General features: G+C 42.8%; 3 protein-coding genes across 3 annotated transcripts; all 3 read right to left on the bottom strand.

The window, feature by feature from the left end:
- Positions 1-385: 385 nt before the first annotated feature.
- Positions 386-8,813, bottom strand: idh1 (isocitrate dehydrogenase (NADP(+)) 1). Its single transcript, XM_026375822.1, has 9 exons — positions 8,676-8,813; positions 6,259-6,388; positions 4,045-4,336; positions 2,882-2,984; positions 2,336-2,513; positions 2,106-2,257; positions 1,869-2,009; positions 1,608-1,770; positions 386-1,288 (listed from the first exon to the last, which is right to left on the bottom strand). The coding sequence occupies exons 2-9, from the start codon at positions 6,378-6,380 to the stop codon at positions 1,195-1,197; spliced, it is 1,245 nt and encodes a 414-aa protein (XP_026231607.1). The 5' UTR covers positions 6,381-6,388; positions 8,676-8,813; the 3' UTR covers positions 386-1,194.
- Positions 8,814-9,892: 1,079 nt separating this feature from the next.
- LOC113172647 (trace amine-associated receptor 13c-like) lies at positions 9,893-11,168 on the bottom strand. Its single transcript, XM_026375630.1, has 2 exons — positions 10,996-11,168; positions 9,893-10,709 (listed from the first exon to the last, which is right to left on the bottom strand). The coding sequence occupies exons 1-2, from the start codon at positions 11,166-11,168 to the stop codon at positions 9,893-9,895; spliced, it is 990 nt and encodes a 329-aa protein (XP_026231415.1).
- Positions 11,169-13,182: 2,014 nt separating this feature from the next.
- On the bottom strand, positions 13,183-14,329 carry LOC113172648 (trace amine-associated receptor 13c-like). The gene is made up of 2 exons (XM_026375632.1): positions 14,157-14,329; positions 13,183-13,999 (listed from the first exon to the last, which is right to left on the bottom strand). Exons 1-2 carry the CDS (start codon positions 14,327-14,329, stop codon positions 13,183-13,185), a joined length of 990 nt encoding a protein of 329 aa, XP_026231417.1.
- Between the last annotated feature and the right edge of the window lie 7,586 nt (positions 14,330-21,915).

Below are 21,915 nucleotides of genomic sequence, written 5' to 3'. Positions count from 1 at the left end.
TATAGAGTAGGAGTTGATTTCAAGTGAATAAAAACTGCATTAAATATATATTTAAGTCTGTTTTTAAATGATCATTAACTAATTATAATACATTATGGTGTTTTTGCTGTTCTAATACTTTTTTCTCCATGTGAACAGATTTGAATTACCCGTGTGTTTTGAAATGTGCTGTACAAATAAAGCTTTGTTTTATTCACAATAGTAAAAATAACGAATGAACTTTCAACATGACGACTGTCTCACTCGATCATAGGAGGAGGCTGCATTGGTAATGTTCTAATTTATTCAACTCTAATGCAAACTCTCACCAAAGATGACACCCATGATCCTTCAGAAATTAATTTATTCATGAAGTTCTTGTATCAGGAATGACGAAGCATTGTGCTGATTATAAAGCAGCAGCTGGACAATTTGATGGATTTTATTTTTGACAGGACATAAGCACATACCAGATGTTACACACACACACAAAACAAAGACAGATAAATACATCTACCACCTGAAGAAGAGAACAGGATGTAAAAGAAGCAGATCGGAGTCTTAATGCTGTTGTAAGAAGAGTCAGAACCTTCATGTAATTTAAATTAATGACACCGTTGGTCCATATATTACGTGTTTCACAATGAATAACAGTAGAAATTCATGGTTTGTGTGCTTGTGTGGTTTCATTAGTGAAGTACAGGCTGACGGTGCTGGAGCTGGCACTAAAACATACGATGTGAGGTATCAACATTACAACATGTACTGTAGGAGAAGACCAGAATCAACTGGACCTGTGACCCTGACACAAAACGAGTAAGGCCGCGATGGTCTGAAGGCTCCTTCAGACTGATTCTGATCCCTGTCACAAGAGAAGTAGTGACGTGTACCACACACACTTCAGGGGACCAAGTACAGTAAGGTCACTGAGCCATCAGGTCGTTGGCCCAGCGTCATTCCTGGAGACTGTTAATGTTTGAATCGTGTTTTCACTGGCACACCGACCAGAAGCCTCTAGTCCCCGTCCTTCCGGACAAGGTGTCCTGCTTGATCAGTTGTCCAGTGAGGGAATGTTAGTCCATAAATCTGCCGGAGTCCTGGACACAAACCTCTGTGTTCAGGTTCTAACTCCAGTAACTGTGTGCGTGAGTATGTGTGAATGTTAGTGTGTGTGTGTGTGTGTCAGTGTTAAACCGCGGAGGCTGAGAGGTGACATCACAGTTTGGGGTGGCTGCTTAGTTTCATCTTCAGGTTCTCTGCCAGCTTGTCCAGGAACTCAAAGGTGTTCAAGTAGTCGGCACGTGTCACGCTGCAGACAGAGGAAGACAGGACGGATTACACTTCATGTTAATGTGGGAGCTAAAGAGTAAAGAACTGTAAGTTACAAGGTACTCAAAGAATTTATGATCAGAAGTGAGAGTTGAAACAAACGATGCAGCATCAGCACTGGCTGAAGATGAGAAGCTAGCTCAATGATAAACAGCATCAGTTTGGTGCATTTAGCCGACTTCAGCATCTGAGCCGAGTCATTAGTCAGTGTGTCCCAGTTATTTTATTACGATAGTAATACTGACAGAAACGCTGCACTGAACCATAAACTAGTCCTGTAGGATCATGAAGAGACTAACTTCGGCAGTCCTTTGATGCAGATAGCCAAATCCTTGGTCATGAAGCCGGCCTCGATGGTCTCGATGCAAACCGCCTCCAGTGCCTCAGAAAACACCCTCAGCTCTGTATTGTTGTCCAGCTTTGCCCGGTGGAGCAGACCACGTGTCCATGCAAAGATGGAGGCTGAAACGAACACATGAACAGTGTAATGAGTGCTTTAGTGATTGAATCTACATATTACATTCCCTGAATGTTAGTTTTTTAATGAACCATTTTCAAACCTATGGGATTGGTGGAGGTCTCCTGTCCCTTCTGGTGTTGTCTGTAGTGGCGGGTCACTGTGCCGTGGGCGGCCTCAGACTCCACTGTGCGTCCATCAGGACAGATCAGCACACTGGTCATCAAACCCAGGGAGCCGTAGCCTGAAGGAGCGCCACACACAGACCACGTTAGCATTTAGAAGTCTATGAACCACTATGTTGTAAAACTTTTCTACTGTAGCTGTTCACATATCCAACCTTGTGCTACAGAGTCAGACTGTACGTCTCCATCGTAGTTCTTGCAGGCCCAGATGAAGCCTCCCTCAGACTTCATGGCCTGGGCCACCATGTCATCTATCAGACGGTGCTCATACCAGATGCCTTTGGCCTCAAACTGGGCGCGGTATTCTCTGGGAAACAACAGTGTGGTTAAGTTGTGATCAACATCTGTAATAAGACAGAAAGTGCACAGAGGCGTTCACCCTTACTTCTCGTAGATCTCCTGGAAGATGTCTTTGAAGCGACCATCGTACTTCTTCAGAATAGTGTTCTTGGTGCTGAGGTAGAGAGGCCAGGCTTTAGACAGAGCCATCTGGAAGGAGCTGTGGGCAAAGTCTCTGATGGACTTGTCTGTATTGTACATCCCCAAGGCTACACCACCTGTGCCTGGACACATACACGAAAGGAATCAAACAATGTGTGACAGCATCACACAGATACGAGTGAAGTTTTCAAATCTCATTGAACTTTAACAAACACTGACAGCAGCCTTAAAAAGAACAGAAGTCACTGATGCTGGTTGTTATTATACAGATTTCCATCCTTAAGTCTCTGGCTGCCACTGTTAGAAACCCACGTTATGGTACGTTACATCTTTACTTTAAGATATTCTCTGTATATTTGCACACATGAGATAATGTCTGACAATACAAGTGGTGCAGAGTCTTGTATGACCCACTTCACTACCTGGCTTGAATTAGCAGAGGTTTGACTTGTGCTGCAGTGACTGTTCATCAGCCTGGATCAGTTCTTACCCTCAAACTCATGAACGAGATATTTAACTGGCTCTCCATTTGTGGGCGTATAAGTCATCTCCACTTTCCCAGGACCAGGCACCACAAAGTCTGTGGCTTTGTACTGTGGGCAGAACATTGACAAAGACGAAAGGTTAAAGCTGGAATCACACAGACATCTGTCCTGTGTTAGAACACTGTGTTGTTTTATGTACAGTACCAGTGAAACGGCGAAATTTGATCTGGGAATTTCATTTGGACAAACAGCAGATAGGTCTGTGATACTCAACCATGGGATTTTACACCAGGAATATTCGTTTGCACTGTGATGATGCCACATTATGATGCAGAAAATTCAACTGATTCAACTATTTTTCCTGCACAGCAGTGATTGTGTCATTATGCTTCCACACAGGTGATAGGTGATAGTGTTTCTTAGACAACCACCACAGCTCTACCAATGCTGCCTTAAATGTGAGGATTCAACTGTTTAAATATATGAACCCTCACCTATAAAATTAGATCAACAGTCAGAGAACAACGACCAACACAGCCATAAACAGCAGCACCAGTGGTGTCAGGAGACATGTCAGCAGAGTGTATCATGCACCTCTGACATCCCCGCGACATTATGCAACAGCAGCCATCTGACTCTTCACCTAAGGGTTGAACTGTTTACTTTGGCACAGAGCCACAAGTCGAGCTCCGACTGAACGTTGTGATGTTGCAGCAACTGGTCTGTGCTGGAGAAGCACAACGTTGTGGTCCAAAGGACGTCTAAGGAAATATAATTATTAACCGAGTGTCCTCCAGAGTGAGAGCAGGCCGTGCTGTTACAGAAGCTCAGTGGAAATGATTAATACAGCCCGGTGGTTTTAATGTTGTGGTGGACTGGGGTCTGCACGGGCCTCGTATACAGAAAGCTGTGATGCTCTTCCAGCACTAACATCTCCTCATACTGTAGGTTTGTTTTTCTCACTTTACTTAAGACTTCTGACAGGATATTTCAGAGCACATGAACAGTTAGTGTGGTTCATGAATCTTTCAGCCATTTAATCAGCTTTTCTCCACTCCACTTTGTAGCATCAAGTGAACAGAGACTAGATGTGAGGAAACACTTCATCTCTCTCACCTCAACGTGTCTCATTAACTCACACACAGTAACACAGACACACTCAGGGTACCTGGTCTCCATGGGCATGCCTGCCAATGATGATGGGTTTGATCCATCCGGACACCAGGCGGGGGATGTTCTTGCAGATGATTGCCTCTCTGAACACCGTGCCGCCCAGGATGTTACGGATGGTGCCGTTGGGCGAGCGCCACATCTGTTTAAGTTTGAACTCCTCCACTCGCTTCTCATCCGGCGTGATGGTGGCGCACTTGATGCCCACGTTGTAACGGCGGACCGCCTCTGCTGCCTCCACTGTCACCCTGTCTTCTGTTGCATCTCGGTTCTCCATGCCGAGGTCATAGCTTTGCAAGAAGACAGAAGGTTAAGAGGAAGTTAGGGTATATATTGATTCTAATGATAGGTTTACGGTAAAAGTTCTGATTTAATTCTGGAAATATCTGATCAAACAGAACAAAGACAAATGTGGCAGCTCCTACTCCTTTACACTTTGATGCTACAGACATATTTCAGTCAGTATTGAAAAAGATTAACATACATAACTACGTGTCTTTGTGAGCTTGTAAGAGGGACGGTAAACAGAGCCGTAAGAAAGGATGGTAGGGGCCACAAAACAGACATGGAGACCCTTGATAATCTCAACAGCAGAAGCATGTGAGACACTTAACAAAAGCAGTCTATGTGGAGAAGTGATGGGATTATTTATGCTTCAGTGTACATCGCTGCAAAGTGATCATGTGCTGCTGCTGTTCGCTAGAAGCTGAGGAGGAAATGTTCAAGTCTAATGGCTGTGATGTGAAACATGATCATTGTGTCAAAGGTCATGAATCACATTAATGAGCAGTGCAGCAGTGGCAGATGCATCCAGCTGGAGGGAGAACTGAAACTACTGCTCTCATTCATTCACTCCAGATCTCAGATGACGACAACAACCAACAGTGTTTACATCAAGAGAGCTGCTGCTCCACCTCGTCCACGGACGACTGCCCTCACTCTGTTCCTCACAGCTGCAGGTCGAGTGAAACAAAGCCGACAGAAACAGAATCAACTGTGCAATGATGTTCTGCAGACGTTGGTGGAAAAGTTGCTTCATTTGTTGCACTTGAGGAAACAAACTAGTGACAGCAGGAAGTACACTTGACCTGAAAACTACACTTAGCTCATTGTGCTTTTCATTCCCCTCAAGCTCGTGCACTTCCTTGTGCACTCGTTGGCTTTGTTTGAACACAACCACGACCTTTTACCTAGTTTCTTCTGCCCTTCCCCCAAAACCTAATGCTCAGCCACTACAATATGACGCCCAACAACTGAAGATTAACTGGAAACATACCACTGAGGAGAGGACTTTAAACAAGCTGGTTGAGCTCTAACGATAAGGCTGCCCTCTTCAACTTATTCCACAGCCTGATGCAGAAAACCTGCACCCTGTCCTTTAGCCCGTAGCCTGTGTTCATTTAAAACTCTTTAAACTATCCTGAAGACAGATTAAAAAACAGGAGTTACACTTTATTTTCCAATCGTCCTTATTGAGAAATTGTTATTTCAACAGAGCAGTTCTTGCACCACACGTCTATCAACGTGTACGTTTAAGCTGCAGTAAATCCTAAACTTAAAATACAACAAATGATGAAAACACTTCAAAACTATATCTGTAAACACGACGCCCAGCCCACACTCCACTGAAATTACAGGTTTATGACTTGAACTAGACATTTTGTTCACACAAACACAATAACGTGTCCTAAACAAAGTCCATTCAAGAGATAAGAACCGGACGGAGGTCAAATGGACGAACGGATGATTTCGTCACTGACAGTGTAAACTCTAAATGAACAAGAGTCACTGAAAGGTTTGCTAATTAATCTTCTATCCTATCAAAGCACCTTTTCCATAAAGGCCTCTTTAAGCAAACCACAGGTACACAGGTTGTGAGTTTAATTAGACATAAGTTACTGAAGTCATATTTTTAATTGATCAGTGAATATCTCACCCACACAGACTTGATATGGAAACAATCCATAGTTATAACAAACCCAACCACCAGTTTCTCATTAAATGTTCTAAAACTTTTCACTCTCAACATGAAGAAACAAGTACAAACGAGCTAAACTAGAAATCCCAGCACTGCAGGTTTTTTATCCAGCTTCATCTACATGCAGCAGCAGGAAGAACTAGTTACCACAGGAGCTGTGAACACTTCTTTACACCACATTGACCTACAACGGCCTCCACACACAATGGGATCCTAACACTGGGGTGTCTTCACCTGTGCAGGTCGAGTTCCAGGTACGGGAAGATGAGTTTCTCCTTGATGAGCTCCCAGATGACTCGAGTCATTTCATCTCCCTGCATCTCCACCACAGATCCTGCCTTGATCTTCTGAGCCATCTTAGAGCCTGGTGGTAGACACACATGTAAAATACAGAAAAGAAGATCAGAAGAAAACGCATCAGACACAGTTAAAATCACTGCTGAACTTAATTCTATTATTGGGCTGATAAATGATGACAGCAGGGAAATTCATGGTTATCATCATCATCATCATCATCATCAATTAATCCTGTGACCTTTTCCAAATGTCAGAAAACGAGTGTCCTAGAACCCAGACGTGGACGTCAGCAGATATGTTTTGTGTGACAAAGAAAAACAGGGAACTCTAAAAGATGGATACTAACTATTAATAAAGGAACATCCCACTGTTTATATTCTCAATCAGACATTTAAATGAGGGACAGATGAGTTTTATGATCAGTCAGTGACAGATTCACAGTATTCTGTTATTTTTGAAATATGTTCTGATTGTGAGAATATGAAGATGTCCAGGTTTTGGACAGTGGTTTAAACAAACTGAAGACCTGTGGTCTCCACTAATTATAACATCTTATAAACTGGTTAATTAGTGGAAGACGTTCCTGAATGAATGAATGAATGAATGAATTCATTCACAACATGAACCAGGAGGAGACAGACCAGTGACTCAGCACTGCTAACAGATTAACTCCATAATCCTCTTACCTGAGTTTAATGAGCCAAACAACCATGAACTGAACATACATGAGTAATTCAGGTTTTTACTGAATGGAGCTTCACAGTTTGTAGACTGGAGGAAAAGTGAACTAAGTGTTCAGGCTGGGTGATCATGGTGTGATGGGGAGGAGACAGTCAGTCAGTCAGTCAGACAGTCAGTCAGACAGTCAGTCAGACAGTCAGTCAGACAGACAGTCAGTCAGACAGACAGTCAGTCAGTCAGACAGTCAGACAGTCAGTCAGTCAGACAGTCAGTCAGTCAGTCAGTCAGTCAGACAGTCAGTCAGTCAGTCAGTCAGACAGTCAGTCAGTCAGACAGTCAGTCAGACAGTCAGTCAGTCAGACAGTCAGTCAGTCAGTCAGTCAGACAGTCAGACAGTCAGTCAGTCAGTCAGTCAGACAGTCAGTCAGTCAGTCAGTCAGTCAGACAGTCAGTCAGTCAGACAGTCAGTCAGACAGTCAGTCAGTCAGACAGTCAGTCAGTCAGACAGTCAGTCAGACAGTCAGTCAGACAGTCAGACAGTCAGTCAGTCAGTCAGTCAGACAGTCAGTCAGACAGTCAGTCAGACAGTCAGTCAGTCAGTCAGACAGTCAGTCAGACAGTCAGTCAGACAGTCAGACAGTCAGACAGTCAGACAGTCAGACAGTCAGTCAGTCAGTCAGTCAGACAGACAGTCAGACAGTCAGTCAGTCAGTCAGACAGTCAGACAGTCAGTCAGACAGTCAGTCAGTCAGTCAGTCAGACAGTCAGACAGTCAGTCAGACAGTCAGTCAGTCAGTCAGACAGTCAGTCAGACAGTCAGTCAGACAGTCAGACAGTCAGACAGTCAGACAGTCAGACAGTCAGTCAGACAGTCAGTCAGTCAGACAGTCAGTCAGACAGTCAGTCAGACAGTCAGTCAGTCAGACAGTCAGACAGTCAGTCAGTCAGTCAGACAGTCAGTCAGACAGTCAGACAGTCAGTCAGTCAGACAGTCAGTCAGTCAGTCAGTCAGACAGTCAGTCAGACAGACAGTCAGACAGTCAGTCAGACAGTCAGTCAGTCAGTCAGTCAGACAGACAGTCAGTCAGACAGTCAGTCAGTCAGTCAGACAGTCAGTCAGTCAGTCAGTCAGTCAGACAGACAGTCAGTCAGACAGTCAGTCAGTCAGTCAGACAGTCAGTCAGACAGTCAGACAGTCAGACAGTCAGTCAGTCAGACAGTCAGACAGTCAGTCAGTCAGTCAGACAGTCAGTCAGTCAGTCAGACAGTCAGTCAGACAGTCAGTCAGTCAGTCAGTCAGTCAGACAGTCAGTCAGTCAGTCAGACAGTCAGTCAGACAGTCAGTCAGACAGTCAGTCAGTCAGACAGTCAGTCAGACAGACAGTCAGTCAGTCAGTCAGTCCACCAACATGGAGCACAGCTTCATAACATATATATAATAAGAAATACATAGCACGGAACATACAGAACTTTGCTAAGGCCCTGACAACATGTCCTACATCCGAGCCCCCCTCCAAACTGACGGGATTTAATCCCAGCTGGAGCCGGTCCAGTTTAGCTAAGCTAACCTGGAATTAGCAGGACGAAGACAGCCGAGCACATCGTACTTCCGGGTTCGAGGTTTCTACACTTCTGCAGAACGAACAGTTTCAGTACATGTTACAAAGCCCTACCTTAGTGAGTTTAAAAGTCCTCGACACAAACAGCAGCAGCAGCAGCAGCAGCAGGATGATGATGTCCTGAACCGTACAGCTTCTACCGAACTGGGATCGGTTCCGACTTCTACAGCAGCGGCAGGTACCGGGATCCACCCCCTGCAGCCATATTGACCAATCAAAGAAGAGGGAACATCTGAAGAGCCAATCGGAAAGGCCCACACAGGAATAAGGGCGTGGCCTGTCAGGGATGGGACTGCAAACGGAGCTCGCTGATTGGTCGGAGTGATTCAGGGCTTGTGTCTTAAGATGAGATGAAAAGTTAAAAAAAAGAAGTTTAAAAGAAAGTTGAAGAGAAAACAGGTTTAAAAAGTGCGAAATGTTCCAGGTAATAAGGTTAAAAAGGAGCCAGTCCATGGTCCAGTTTTAATCCTCCATCAACCATTTCAGGGAGAAAACCTTGGGCTGGTTTGTGGAGCTAAATAACAAAAGACTCATTGTGCTTTTCTTATGTAACACACTTTGTACCTCTGTTTGAACGGACTTATAAATAAAGTTCATTTATTTTGTTATAAATGAATAAAGTTCATTTATTTACTACATAATATTACATATTCTCTTATAACAGGTTACTTATAATCTGTAACCGGTTACATTTCTAAATTCACCTTCCCTGCATCTTCCATTCCATATTTCCATTTCTTTGAATTCTCTTCTTCGAGGTGGTTTGGTTTCTTATTGGATTCAAGTGAAATTGTGGTGCAAACTGTAGAGCCCTCAATAAATATTATGTCAATATGATTTTATAATATTGATAATTGTTCTTTATGTTGACGTGAAGAACATTAACTTGCTTTGGTCAATATATAATGCTGGGCAAATAAAATGGACTTCTCAGTCAAATCACCAATGATTGATTTAAAACAGTAGATGTTGTTTAAGAGTCTGAGCAGCATCAGTGTAGATAAAATCACACAGCAAACACAGAACAGAACCTACTAGAATAGAGCTTTACTGTCTAAGTAAAACTGAACATGAACCACAGGATTAGTGAGAACTAAAAGTTTAAATGTGTTAATCACATTTAAACTATTGCAAATAAGTATTTCAACAGTGAAAATATTACTTTATGCATCAGATTATTTTAACTGACACTGAGCACAGCATATTGAGAGCTTTAAACGACAGTGTCAAATGGTATTATTTTAATTTTGATGGATTTTATTTCAGTCTCTCTACAGTATGTTGGCCTCACATGAACCAGGCTGCAGAATCTGCAGAGTGACAATGAGTTTAACAGCTCTTCTAAACCAGGAGTAGAACAAAGCGTAGATCACAGGGTTCAGACAGGAATTAAAACACAAAAGACAGAACACAAAGATCCCATATGAAGTATTGAGTAAGTTCGATCCTGCAAGAGCTACACAGTAAAATGGACAGAAACATATTAGAAACACAGATATAAGAACACCAAGAGTTCTGGCTGATTTCAGCTCTGATCTCTTAACAGTAACAGCAACTGTTCGCTGCAGTTTGACAGCTGTGATGTGAGACCTCATGGCACGAGCCTGAGACACAGCCACCACAAACACTCTGAGATACAGAACGATGATGAATGAAACTGGAATAATAAAGGTCACAACAACATCAAAAACTGCTCCAACATTGTTAATGACAAACACACACTCTCCGTAGCAGGAAATATAGTTGTCTCTTTGAAACTCTTTGTAGTTTATCAAGACACTGCTGTGAAGGTTAGAACAGAACCAACAGAGAAAGATGGTGAGTTCAACTCTTCCCACAGTGACTCTGGTGGGATAATGCAGAGGGTCACAGATCAAAACATAACGATCAACAGATATAAGAACCATGTTTCCAACTGAGGAAGAGACTGAGACAGTGGCAACACACTTATACAGAGAACACACGAGGTCACCAAGAAACCAGCAGGATATTTTTCTGAGGATTTCACCTGGAAAGTTTACGAGACCAACGAGGAGGTCTGAGACAGAGAGAGAGAGGAGGAGGAGGTTGGTGGGTTTGTGGAGCTGCCTGGAAACAGAGAAGAACATAGTTACACAATATCATCACAGAAATAGTTGTTTTATAAGAATTGTTTTATATAATATACAGCACTGTATTTGTTCAGCTTTAAACTCTTGATCACAAGTAAGTTGGGAGCAATTTGTTTTGTTAGGAGAAAGGTGAAATCGACTGAGAATCTTCACCGACCAATTCTTATGTCGGGGTTTCAGCCTTCAAACCGTGTTTGTTCAGAGTCACCTGGTTTAACAATATGTAGCTGTGTATAGGTTGTAGTTCATCATGAGAGATTTACCTGAAGTGAGAAACTGAAATGATGACGAGCAGGTTGAGAGCTACAGTCAGCACAGAGATTGGCAGCAGCACAAAGTGCAGAAACACAGCTTCAGACCATGAAACTGTTGGTTTTCTGCAGGACGTGTTGAGAAGCTGAGGGAAGCAGAGCTCCGCTCCATCCTGCACCTCCATCATCGGACCAGAGCTGCAGCTGTGGCAGCTGTTGGATCAAACCTGTGTCATCAGAGTTTTATGTCTGTTCCTCACCAGCCATCCGTCCTCACTCACTCGTCTCTTTGTCCCTGTTGAGTCCTGATGTCCCTCCCTCTCCACACCCTGTCATCCACACTATACACTTCACAGCTGCTCCCCCTGGCTTTGTTATTGTCTGTCTCAGCTTTTGACCTTTGACTTCTTTTTCTTACCCTTCCTCTTCTTCTTGTACCTCTCTTTTCACTCTTGTCAATCTACAGCCTCCGTTTAATAACTAGTTGCTCGCAGCCTCACGTCGTGTGAACAGAAAATCATCACTTTATTGTGATTATAGTTTCACCTGTCACTTCTCCATCCATCCACTGTCCTGACTGTTTTCCATCTCTCCTATTTACCCCCTCTAGTCAATTCATTCAATATTTTGCTGATTCAACAAGAGGTTTTAAGATGTCTCTTGACTTTTCTAGCAACCCAGACTTTCTCTACAACTAAACTGCAATAACAAATACATTTTTTGGGGAACTTTATTGCAACTACGTTTCGTCCTCTGGACACATAATACGAATACGTTCACTATGAATGTAAATAACATCTGATCAAAAACATCCAACATCTAGTTTTGTGACACAGCAGTATAAAGATGTTTTATGGCTGGGTTCATATACAAAGTCCTGGAAAGATCGTTTCAGCTTAGTAAAGAAAAGTACTTGTCACTTTGTCACTTGTCACGTGTCTCCATTAAACACATTTCTTTTGACAAGTATTCAATGCAGATGAGGTATTCACCATGAAAAGCTGTCAGCCAACCTTACTTTATTTGTCTTTGGTTGTTGAACCACACAGATCAGTCGTATCATTAAACCACTGGCAGGTGAAGTGAATCACATTGATTGTCTCGTTACAAAGCACCTGTCCGGGAGTGGGATATATCAGGACACAAAGTTCCTTGACTTTGACGAGGGCCACACTGTGATGGCTAAAATCTAAATGTGTATTTACTCTGGTGCAGAATTCTGCTGTAGAATTTGAACTGAATCCACAAATTCATGGATCACTAAACCAAATCAGTCTTTAAGGTGCATCTTATGATAGTGTCGTCCATGTAGTCGTGCAGATGAGATGATATTTTCTGAAAATCACTGCATTTCTCTAACTCAGTTTATTTTTCCAAGAACAGTAAGTTTTCACCACCAGGTGGAGCTCCAGTAGTTTCTATGCCTGTCATTCTCAGCCCACTCCTATGTCTGCTGCTGAAAAGCTGCACTGCATTGATCCTATACAACCTCATTCAGTTTGTTTTGGGCCTCAGTAACAATGGTGAAACCCTTTACAGAGAAGAGGTAGGCCGCCTAGAAGAGTGGTGACCATCACTGACTCATTTATATTTACACTCTGAATGACTAATTCTCCTCTATCTGTAAAACTATAGTTTTAAAACCAGCTTCATTAATACTGCTGACCTACAGTAACTGTCTCCTGTTAGTACGTCTTGTCTTGGTTTTACTTCTCTGTGATAAAGTGAACCAAAAAAGACTAAAGGTACTGGTTGATATGCACGAGTTGAACTGAAACGTGATCTATCACAAGCAAATGAACATTGTGAGCAAAATAAAATACTGTTATTGGTGAATTCAGTACTTGAGTGTCTTCATCACATAGAAAAGTTACCCTCATAGAATAAAACCATATCTTTTGACTAAAAGGTTATTATATTATTATATTATTATTATATTCATACATCTAAAGGTGCAGTCATGTGTTACTGTGACATATTTTACTCTGTGTTCCTTTCAGTTACTAATAATGTTTCTTAGATTAATATGCAGTGTTAGTCCATGTTTAGAACTGTACATTTATGCACTGAACAACACAAACAGTATGTGAATCTTTAGACAGGACATATTTCACATCCTGCATTTGTGATTTCATGTCTCACTAGAATAAACTGAGCGTTTCTTTTTCTATTGGAGCAGGTTGTTTCTTTTCAGACTTTTTACAGTATGTTGGTCTCACTGGAGCCGGGCTGCAGAATCTGAAGAGTGATGATGAGTTTAACTGCTCGTCTAAACCAGGGGTAGAACAAGGCATAGATTAAAGGGTTAATACAGGAGTTACAACAGAAAAGACACAGCACAAAGATCCCATATGAAGTATTGATCAAATTCACCGCTGCCAGAGAGACACTGTAATATGGACAGAAACATAACAAAAACACAAATACCAGGACACCAAGAGTTCTGGCTGCTTTCAGCTCCGATTTCCTCGATGTCAGAGTCACTGAATGCTGCAGTTTGACAGTTTTAATCTGAGACCTCATGGCACGAGCCTGAGACACAGCCACCACAAACACTCTGAGATGCAGAACGATGATGACGGTAACTGGAACAATAAAGCTCAAAATAACTTCAAAAACACCTGCAGTGTAGTCAATGACAAACACACACTCTCCGTAGCAGGGGATATAATTAGCTGTGTGGAAGCCGACGTCCTTCAGTGACAGGATTCTGTAGAGATTTGAACAGAGCCAACAGAGAAAAATGCAAAATTTGGTTCTTCCCACAGTGACTTTGGTGGGATAATGCAGAGGTTCACAGATGGCTATATAACGGTCGACTGATATAAGAACCATGTTTCCAACTGATGCACAGACAGCGACAGTGGCCACATATGTATATAGAGAACACATGAGGTCACCGAGAAACCAGCAGGAGGTTTTTCTGAGGATTTCACCTGGCATGAACACGAGACCAACGAGGAGGTCTGAGACAGACAGAGAGAGGAGGAGGAGGTTGGTGGGTTTGTGGAGCTGCCTGGAGGAAGAGAATTATTAAAGAATTATTATGGAACACATCAGAACACAGCCACAGAAATAAATCAACAGTTACAGTTAAATGAAATGATCAGGGAGGATTATCCAGTCATTTACTTATAAAACTGGAAGCTTGCAGATCATCATTGGATTGTTACCTGAAGTGGGAGACTGAGATGATGACGAGCAGGTTGAGAACCACCGTGAGCACAGAGACTGAGGACAGCATGAAACGCAGACACACAGCTGCAGACCAGGACACTGTTGGTTTCCTGCAGGAGGTGTTGAGCTGAGGGAAGCAGAGCTCTGATCCATCGTGTTCCTCTGTCATCAGAGACGTGCAGAGAGCTGCAGCTGTGGCAGCTTTCTGACCACAACTCTGATAAAACAGATTTATGTCTCTAACACACACTTCATCCCTCCTCCTCCTCTCTCGGTCTCCGTTGGGCCCTGTCGTCCCTCCTTCCTCACACTTTACTGCTTCGTCATTCTCATCATGTTGTCTCTAACGTTCTCCACCTGTTATTCTCCAGTTTTTTCTTTAATCTCCTCCTTTTCTCCCTTTAATTTCTTTCATCCACCCTCTACACTTTCTCTCTCTGTCATTCATATTAAATTCAATGTAATAACCTTTAGCAGTCAACCTGTTTTTGTCCAATACACAGTAACTGTAATTATGAATGAAGGACTTGAGGTTAAATTAAGACTGAAACATTGGTCTGACACATGCTTCAGTGTTTGACTTCTAGCTTTTATTCCTTATTCTTTGGAGGACTGGGACTTTTAAACCTACCTGCACTCCTCTCAGGCTGCTGGTACTTTTACACAGTATGTGATTCTCACCTGTTCCAGTCTGTGCACATGTCTAACTGAAGTAACTTTGTCGAACAATTCCTGACGATGGCTTCATAGACTCATTTCAGATGTTTATTTGAAACAAACTTCATACTAAAGCCACAGCGTTGGTTCTTGCTCCTTCCATCCTGTTTCTGCAGCTGGGTCACGTTCGGCTCCACGGTCGATCTCATCTGCAAAGCTCCAGTTAGCTGTTAGCTGCCAGCGCCTTTGGACAGCAGCGTCGCAGCAACATAAGCGGCTTTCAGATATGAAATAAAGAAATGGTTTTATTTTGTTAATTGGTTTTTGAACTGAGGTTTTGTGTTTGAGTTTTTACTCTTTTGAAACCCTGTACATGCTGGAGCAGTGTTCTTCTGTGGTCCAAACATGCATTTATCAGCACAAAGAACCGATTCTTGCATTTCAAATGTCAAAGAATGGTACGTACTGTAATTATTAAAACCACCCAACAACTATCAAACTGGATCATTTGAAACACAGCACGTCTGTATTTTGACTTCAGATGCACCAACCTGAGTGGTAGACACACATTTTTAATGCATTCTTTTATTTCTCCTTTGTCTCCTACTCCTCTAAATAACAGCAGCCACTGCAGATCCATGTCCTGTGCTTGGAGAAGGCCGAAGTGTTTCCTCCTTTCCTTCCAAAAAGCTTAAGACACTGTTTTGATACTGGTTTTTTATAGTCCATAAAGGAAAATATCAATACATGACTTGCTGCACCTGTACCATCCAGATCCTCCATCCTCAGTCCACTGATGATGGAGGATCTGGTATAAACACCAGGACCTCACTTCCTCATCCAGGTGCTTGTTTTCTCTTACATGTGGTTGTTAAAGCAGAAAGTTAATGAAAAATGTACCTTATACAAAAGTTTCTCATTAAGAAAACTAAGAAAACTAGAAAACGTATATAAACACAACTAAGGCATTACCTCAGATAACTCGTGAACTCTTAGATCATTTCTTGGCTTTAATTTTTATAAATCAATATAAGTGATTTATAGGAACCGAGGGAACCGTCCTGTTTTTTAAGACAGAAATTATGGAGATGACAGAGAATCTATCAGAATAAGAACGCCTTTATTTATCAAATGTCACATTTATGTTACAGTACAATGAAATTTGTCCCCTGCATTTAACCCATCCCTACTAAGTTCATTTGTATAGATGTCAAATATATTTGACAGTTGTTACACAGCAAGTTATACAGTGACATTTAGTATAGTTTAAATGCCTCTTTTCACATTTTATATACCATTAAATGTATGTCTTTATCTGGGACCATTTAAATTTCAAAGAAACTGCTGTATTAAACTGAACAGACATCTGCAAGAACCACGCAAAACACTCAGACTGCAGAAAGTAGTGGCACTGGGACAGTGGAAATGTTTATTTAATATTAAGGTGTGAGAAGCTTCTTGTTAAAAATGGTGCAGCAACATACTATTATTACCAGAAAGAACAAATGGTGTTTGCTAAAATGGAATTTAGTGTCTTAAAGTCTTAAGAACACAACTGAACAGTATCCAGTGTGAGTCTACCACATTTACAGTATAAAAATATTCTCTACTCTTTTTGTTCATTGACAATTATCATCTGAGACAAGTAGACCCTCACAGTGTCTCTACAGTATGTTGGCTTCCTGGGAACCAGGCTGCAGAATCTGAAGAGTGACGATAAGTTTAATCGCTCTTCTAAACCAGGAGTAGAACAAGGTGTAGATCAGAGGGTTCAGACAGGAATTAAAACAATATAGACATGGCACAATTATTCCATATGAAGTATTACTGTTCACACCTGCAGAAGAGACACTGTAATATGGACAGAAACATATTAGAAACACAGATATAAGAACACCAAGAGTTCTGGCTGCTTTCAGCTCCGATTTTCTCGATGTCAGAGTCACTGTATGCTGCAGTTTGACAGTTTTAATCTGAGACCTCATGGTACGAGCCTGAGACACAGCCACCAAAAACACTCTGAGATACAGAACGATGATGACAGTAACTGGAACAATAAAGGTCACAACAAGGTCAAAAACTCCTAAAGCATAGTTAATGTGAAACACACATCTTCCATAACAAGAAATATCCTTATCATTTTGAAATGTGACATCCTTCACAAACAAACTGCTGTAAAGGTTTGAACAGAGCCAACAGAGAAAAATGGTGAGTTTAACTCTTCCCACAGTGACTCTGGTGGGATAATGCAGAGGGTCACAGATCATTACATAACGATCAACAGATATAAGAACCATGTTTCCAACTGAGGAACCAATAGAGATAGAGGTAATATACTTATAGAGGGAACACATGAAGTCACCAAGAAACCAGCAGGAGGTTTTTTTGAGAATTACACCAGGAAAAGCCACAAGACCAACGAGGAAGTCTGAGACAGACAGAGAGAGGAGGAGGAGGTTGGTGGGTTTGTGGAGCTGCCTGGAAACAGAGAAGAACAACATATTAGAATACTGGACAGTTATAGAAAGTTAATATACAGAATATTAGAAGAAACAGCTGCAGGAAATTGAAGTTGCATCTAAGAAAGAGCAGACATCTATTTTTCATTTATCCCACGTTGAGTGTTAAAACAAAGGTAAAACATCTTCAACAGAATAGAGGATGTAGATGCCTGAAGTGGGAGATGGAGATGATGACGAGCAGGTTGAGAGCTGTTGTCAGTGTAGAGACAGAGAACAGCAGGAAGCGAAGAAACACAGCTTCAGACCAAGACGTCACTGGTTTCCTGCAGGAGGTGTTGAGTTGAGGGAAGCAGAGCTCTGATCCATCGTGTTCCTCCGTCATCAGAGATGTGAAGAGAGCTGCAGCTGTGGCAGCTTTCTGACCACAACTCTGTCATATGAATGATTTAACTGAGTCACAAACCTCCTCACTCCTCCTCTCTCTCTGTCACTGTTGGGCCCTCACGTCCTTCCTTCCTCACTCTACACTTCACACCTTCATCATCATCAAATCCTCTGCACAACAAAACCACAGCAAAAAGAACAAACAGAACCATAATCCATCAAATATACATCTGTTTATTTAATTTTTTCTATTAAATGGTTAAAACAGTTACAAAACTTATATCAGCTCATGGCACCAGTCAACTTCTATAAGTTAATGGGTTACCGTAGCAACAACAAGCGTGCCACAACTGCGTCTTTGACTTTTATGGTTGGATTTATGGTTGTCACTCACAGCACATAAATAAGTCGTAGTAACTTCACACAAAACTTTGTTATCATTGAGTCATTTGTGACTCAGTTTAGATTGCTAAATGTAACGCTTAATTTTAATAAAAGATAGATAGCAACAGCCATACTATGATTACATTGACTGAATCAACCATCTATGTCAGGGGTGGCCAACCCTGGTCCTCAAGAGCCTCAGCCCTGCTTGTTTTCCAACTATTTCTGCCCTACCCTCTGCTGATTACATGGATCAGGTGTGTTCAGCCAATCAGAAGCAGGAAATGCAGAGATAGTTGGAAAACAAGCAGGACTGTGACTCTTAAGGACCAGGGTTGGCCACTCCTGATCTATGTGTTTGCAGTTTAGTTGCAGAGCAACACAGCTTTCTGGAGACAGGGTCTAAGCTTACATGTGACGACTGTAACAACAGTCACGTATCTGCACCCGCTGCAGCGTTAGTTTACCTTTGATGGTGATGGTAAAATAGAGAATTTCCATTCAGTTAGAATTCTTCCATCACTTGACAGCTCCTAGTTTTCTGGTCAGCAGACATATAAATAACTCTCTAAGATATGATGTTCTTGAGCAACTACACTGCAAATGTGTTATGTTGAACATATTATTAAAATTAATTTCCTGCTTTTTAATGGAAAACGAGTCAAGTGGTTAAGTTTATGTAATAAACTTTTGATTTAGTTTAAAAAAAGGTGGTGTTCTAGTTGAAAGTTAATGCTTCAGCATGTAAGACTCAAGTGTATTTTAGTAGGAATATCTTCCAAAATATGGAGTAGTGCTGTCGACACCTCCAGAGAAGTCACACAGAGTGACCTATCAGTGGTTCAGAGACCTTTGCTTATGACAGTTTATGAGTGGAGCTCAATCCTTCAACCAGCCACTGATTATTTCTGCTTAATTTGTGAGGATCCGACAACTGCTTTCCAGGCTGAACTCTTATTTTTAAAGTCACAGGGAGATCACTTAGTTTATGGTCATTAAAGCCTCTAGCCATCCAGTGGGGTGGGTTATTTCCCGGCTTCGCAATCTCACATAGATTGGAATATAGCATGTCTGAGTGCTGCCTCCGTCCCCGTCTGTCCTGACAGAGGGTCCAAGGAGGTTTTCAGGGGACTGCGACCGTGCATCGATTACCATGGTCTCACTCAGCTGATGGTGAGGAAATGATATCGACTGCCTTTTGTCGCCATGGCTTTTGAGTTGATACAAGGAGCTCGTGTGTTTACAATATTGGACTTGTGCAATGCGTACCATCTGGTCAAGATCCGCGAGGACGACGAGTGGAAAATGACATTCAACACCTCTGCTGGCAGCTATGAATGTCTACTTATGCCATTTGGACTTACCAACGCTCATGCTGTTGCTTGGAGAAATGTTAGACACCTTCGTTTTTGTCTATCTGGATGACATTCTCATTTTTTCCCAGTCAGAATCTGGACATATTGCCCATGTCAGAGCAGTTCTCCAGCGCCACCTCTAGAACCAGCTCTTTGTCAAAGCTAAGAAATGCAAGTTTCACATTCTCTTTCCTGGTGTTCATCATCTGTCCATCAAGTTGGATCCAAGCAAGGTGCAGGCAGTGTTGGAATGGCCAGAGCCCGAATTTCTACCGTAAATTCAACAAGGGTTACAGTGTCATCGCATGGCCTCTCAACTAACTCACTTCCACAAAGTCGAAGTTCCAGTGGACCCCTCAGGCTGCATCCGCCTTCATAACACTTAAGGAACGTTTTACCATTGCACCCATTCTCATTCTGCCAGACCCAGAGCTAAAGTTTGTGGTGGAGGTGGAAGCGTCTGACTGCGGAGTGGGGGCAGTACTCTCCCAGAGAGCCAGGGAGGACCATTGGTTACATCCATGCGGTTTCTTCTCCCGCCGCCTGTCCCCAGCCGGGCGGGAATATGACATCACTCAGATAATTGTCTTTTTTGTTCCTCAGAACCTCTGTTCTGAAGTACTCACTAGGGTCCATCCAGGGATCACCCGTACTCTCCATGTGCTCTGGCAGCGATTTTGGTGACCCTCCATGACTGAAAATGTGAATCAATACGTAGCAGCTTGTTTTGAGTGTGTGCAGGCAGAGACACCTCGTCGGCCCACTAGTGGACTCCTCCATCCATTACCTGTTCCTAGGTGACCGTGGTCGCACATCTCCTTAGACTTTGTTACCGGACATCGGATGAGATGACTACAGTGCTCATGGTTCTGGACCGTTTTTCTAAAATGGTTCATTTCATCGCTCTTCCCAAGCTGCCATCTGCTAAGGAGACCACAGAGGTATTGGCGAACCAGGTCTTCAGGATTCATGGTCTCCCGTGAGATGTGGTTTCAGATTGAGGACCCCAGTTCACAGCTCAGTTCTGGGCTGAGTTTTGTCAACTCTTGGGTATATCTGTCAGTCTCTCCTCAGATTTCCACCCTCAATCGAATGGTCAGACGAAGCGACTTAATCAGGAACTAGAGACGGGTCTTCGGCTGCTCTGTGCCAGGGAACCCTCTTCATGGGCCAAGAATCTGATGTGGGTGGAATTTGCCCACAACTCTCTGCCCTCTGCAGCCACGGGGTTGTCCCCCTTCCAGGTGGTCTATGGCTACTGGCCGCTCTTCTCTTTGCAGGATGCCGACTCAGCGGTCCTGTCTGCGGCGGTTTCACTGTCATTTGCCGTGGAGAAAAGCGCCCTGGGTTCTGCTCCGGAATATCGTTACTTACCAATGCACGGCTGACAGATGTCGGTTGCAGCCACCATCCTACACCGCGGGACAAAAGGTCTGGTTGTCCACTAAGGATCTCCCATTTAGGGTGGAATGTAAGAAGCTCCTCGCTTTGTGGGTCCCTTCCCTATTGCAAAGTTGCAAAGTTTATTAATCTGGTCGCGGTGAGACTGCGACTTCCCAAGTCCCCAGAGTGCATCTTGCGTTTCATGTGTCCTGTTTTAAACCGGTGGTCACCAGCCCTCTCGTGCTCTCCTCCAGGCCCCTGGCCATTACTGCTCAATCCCTTCTGAAGTCTTGCATTGGGGCTGCGGCACCCAGTACTTGGTGGACTGGGAGGGTTATGGTCATGAGAAATGGACCTGGTTCCCGGTTGCTTCATCCCAGCTTCTGCGTTGATCTCTGCCTTTCACAAGCGCCAACATGAGCAGCCCAGAGGACTGTCCTGAGATGGATGTTGGGAGGGGGGGGGGGTACTGTGACGATCAGACGACTGCTTTCCAGGCCTAACTATTATTTTAAAAGTCAGTGCAGCGGTGTGCATTTAACCTGGAATGTTCCACAGACCTGTTGCCAGATCGTCTGATGTATTAGAGACAAGATCCAGTCTCTATCACACTACCCAGTACGAAATTGTGTGCAGGACAATTGGTACTTCATGTCTGAGAACTCTGTTTCCTGGATTTTTTAATTAATTCTGGACTGTGACGTTTTTTCCTGGCTTGTGTTTGTTGTACGCCGGCGTTTTTGGTTGGATTATCTATTAGAGCTTTATGTTTAGATTATCTTTAGGAGTTTCTACATTTTGGGGATTTTGTTTACGCCAGGTTTTCGTGTGGACTCTATTTTGTCTTTGAACTCAAAAACTCTGATCACTGCTCAGCTGATGGTTACGCTTTAGTTTTTGTTTGTGTCCCAAAATACACACACAGAACTGAGTGGATTGCTTCAGCCTTTTTTTACTGGTCCTAATAACACATGACATAATTTGTACATTTTGTAGCTTTACATTTAGTATAGTTTGATATGGACAATTAACGGCCTTAGAGCATATAGAGCAGGCGTACCCAGACCGGGTCCATTAGGGCCACAGTGCTTGTCTTCCAAGGTATCCAGGTCATACTCGCCACTGACTAC

Source organism: Anabas testudineus, chromosome 21 (genome assembly GCF_900324465.2).
Source record: "Anabas testudineus chromosome 21, fAnaTes1.2, whole genome shotgun sequence".
In the NCBI taxonomy this organism is placed as follows: domain Eukaryota; kingdom Metazoa; phylum Chordata; class Actinopteri; order Anabantiformes; family Anabantidae; genus Anabas; species Anabas testudineus.
Note: the sequence above shows the minus strand (reverse complement) of the source record. Positions and strands in the feature narration are given on the sequence as shown.

What these genes read in the sequence shown, in the direction of transcription:
- idh1 (XM_026375822.1), bottom strand. Translation starts at nt 6,380, where the DNA reads ATGGCTCAGAAGATCAAGGCAGGATCTGTGGTGGAGATGCAGGGAGAT. An exon ending in GTCTGACTCTGTAGCACAAG is followed by an intron (nt 2,010 to 2,105) that starts GTTGGATATGTG and finishes GCGCTCCTTCAG; the next exon opens with GCTACGGCTCCCTGGGTTTG. An exon ending in GACCTCCACCAATCCCATAG is followed by an intron (nt 1,771 to 1,868) that starts GTTTGAAAATGG and finishes TGTTCGTTTCAG; the next exon opens with CCTCCATCTTTGCATGGACA.
- LOC113172647 (XM_026375630.1), bottom strand. Translation starts at nt 11,168, where the DNA reads ATGGAGGTGCAGGATGGAGCGGAGCTCTGCTTCCCTCAGCTTCTCAAC. An exon ending in ATTTCAGTTTCTCACTTCAG is followed by an intron (nt 10,710 to 10,995) that starts GTAAATCTCTCA and finishes CTCTGTTTCCAG; the next exon opens with GCAGCTCCACAAACCCACCA.
- LOC113172648 (XM_026375632.1), bottom strand. Translation starts at nt 14,329, where the DNA reads ATGACAGAGGAACACGATGGATCAGAGCTCTGCTTCCCTCAGCTCAAC. An exon ending in ATCTCAGTCTCCCACTTCAG is followed by an intron (nt 14,000 to 14,156) that starts GTAACAATCCAA and finishes CTCTTCCTCCAG; the next exon opens with GCAGCTCCACAAACCCACCA.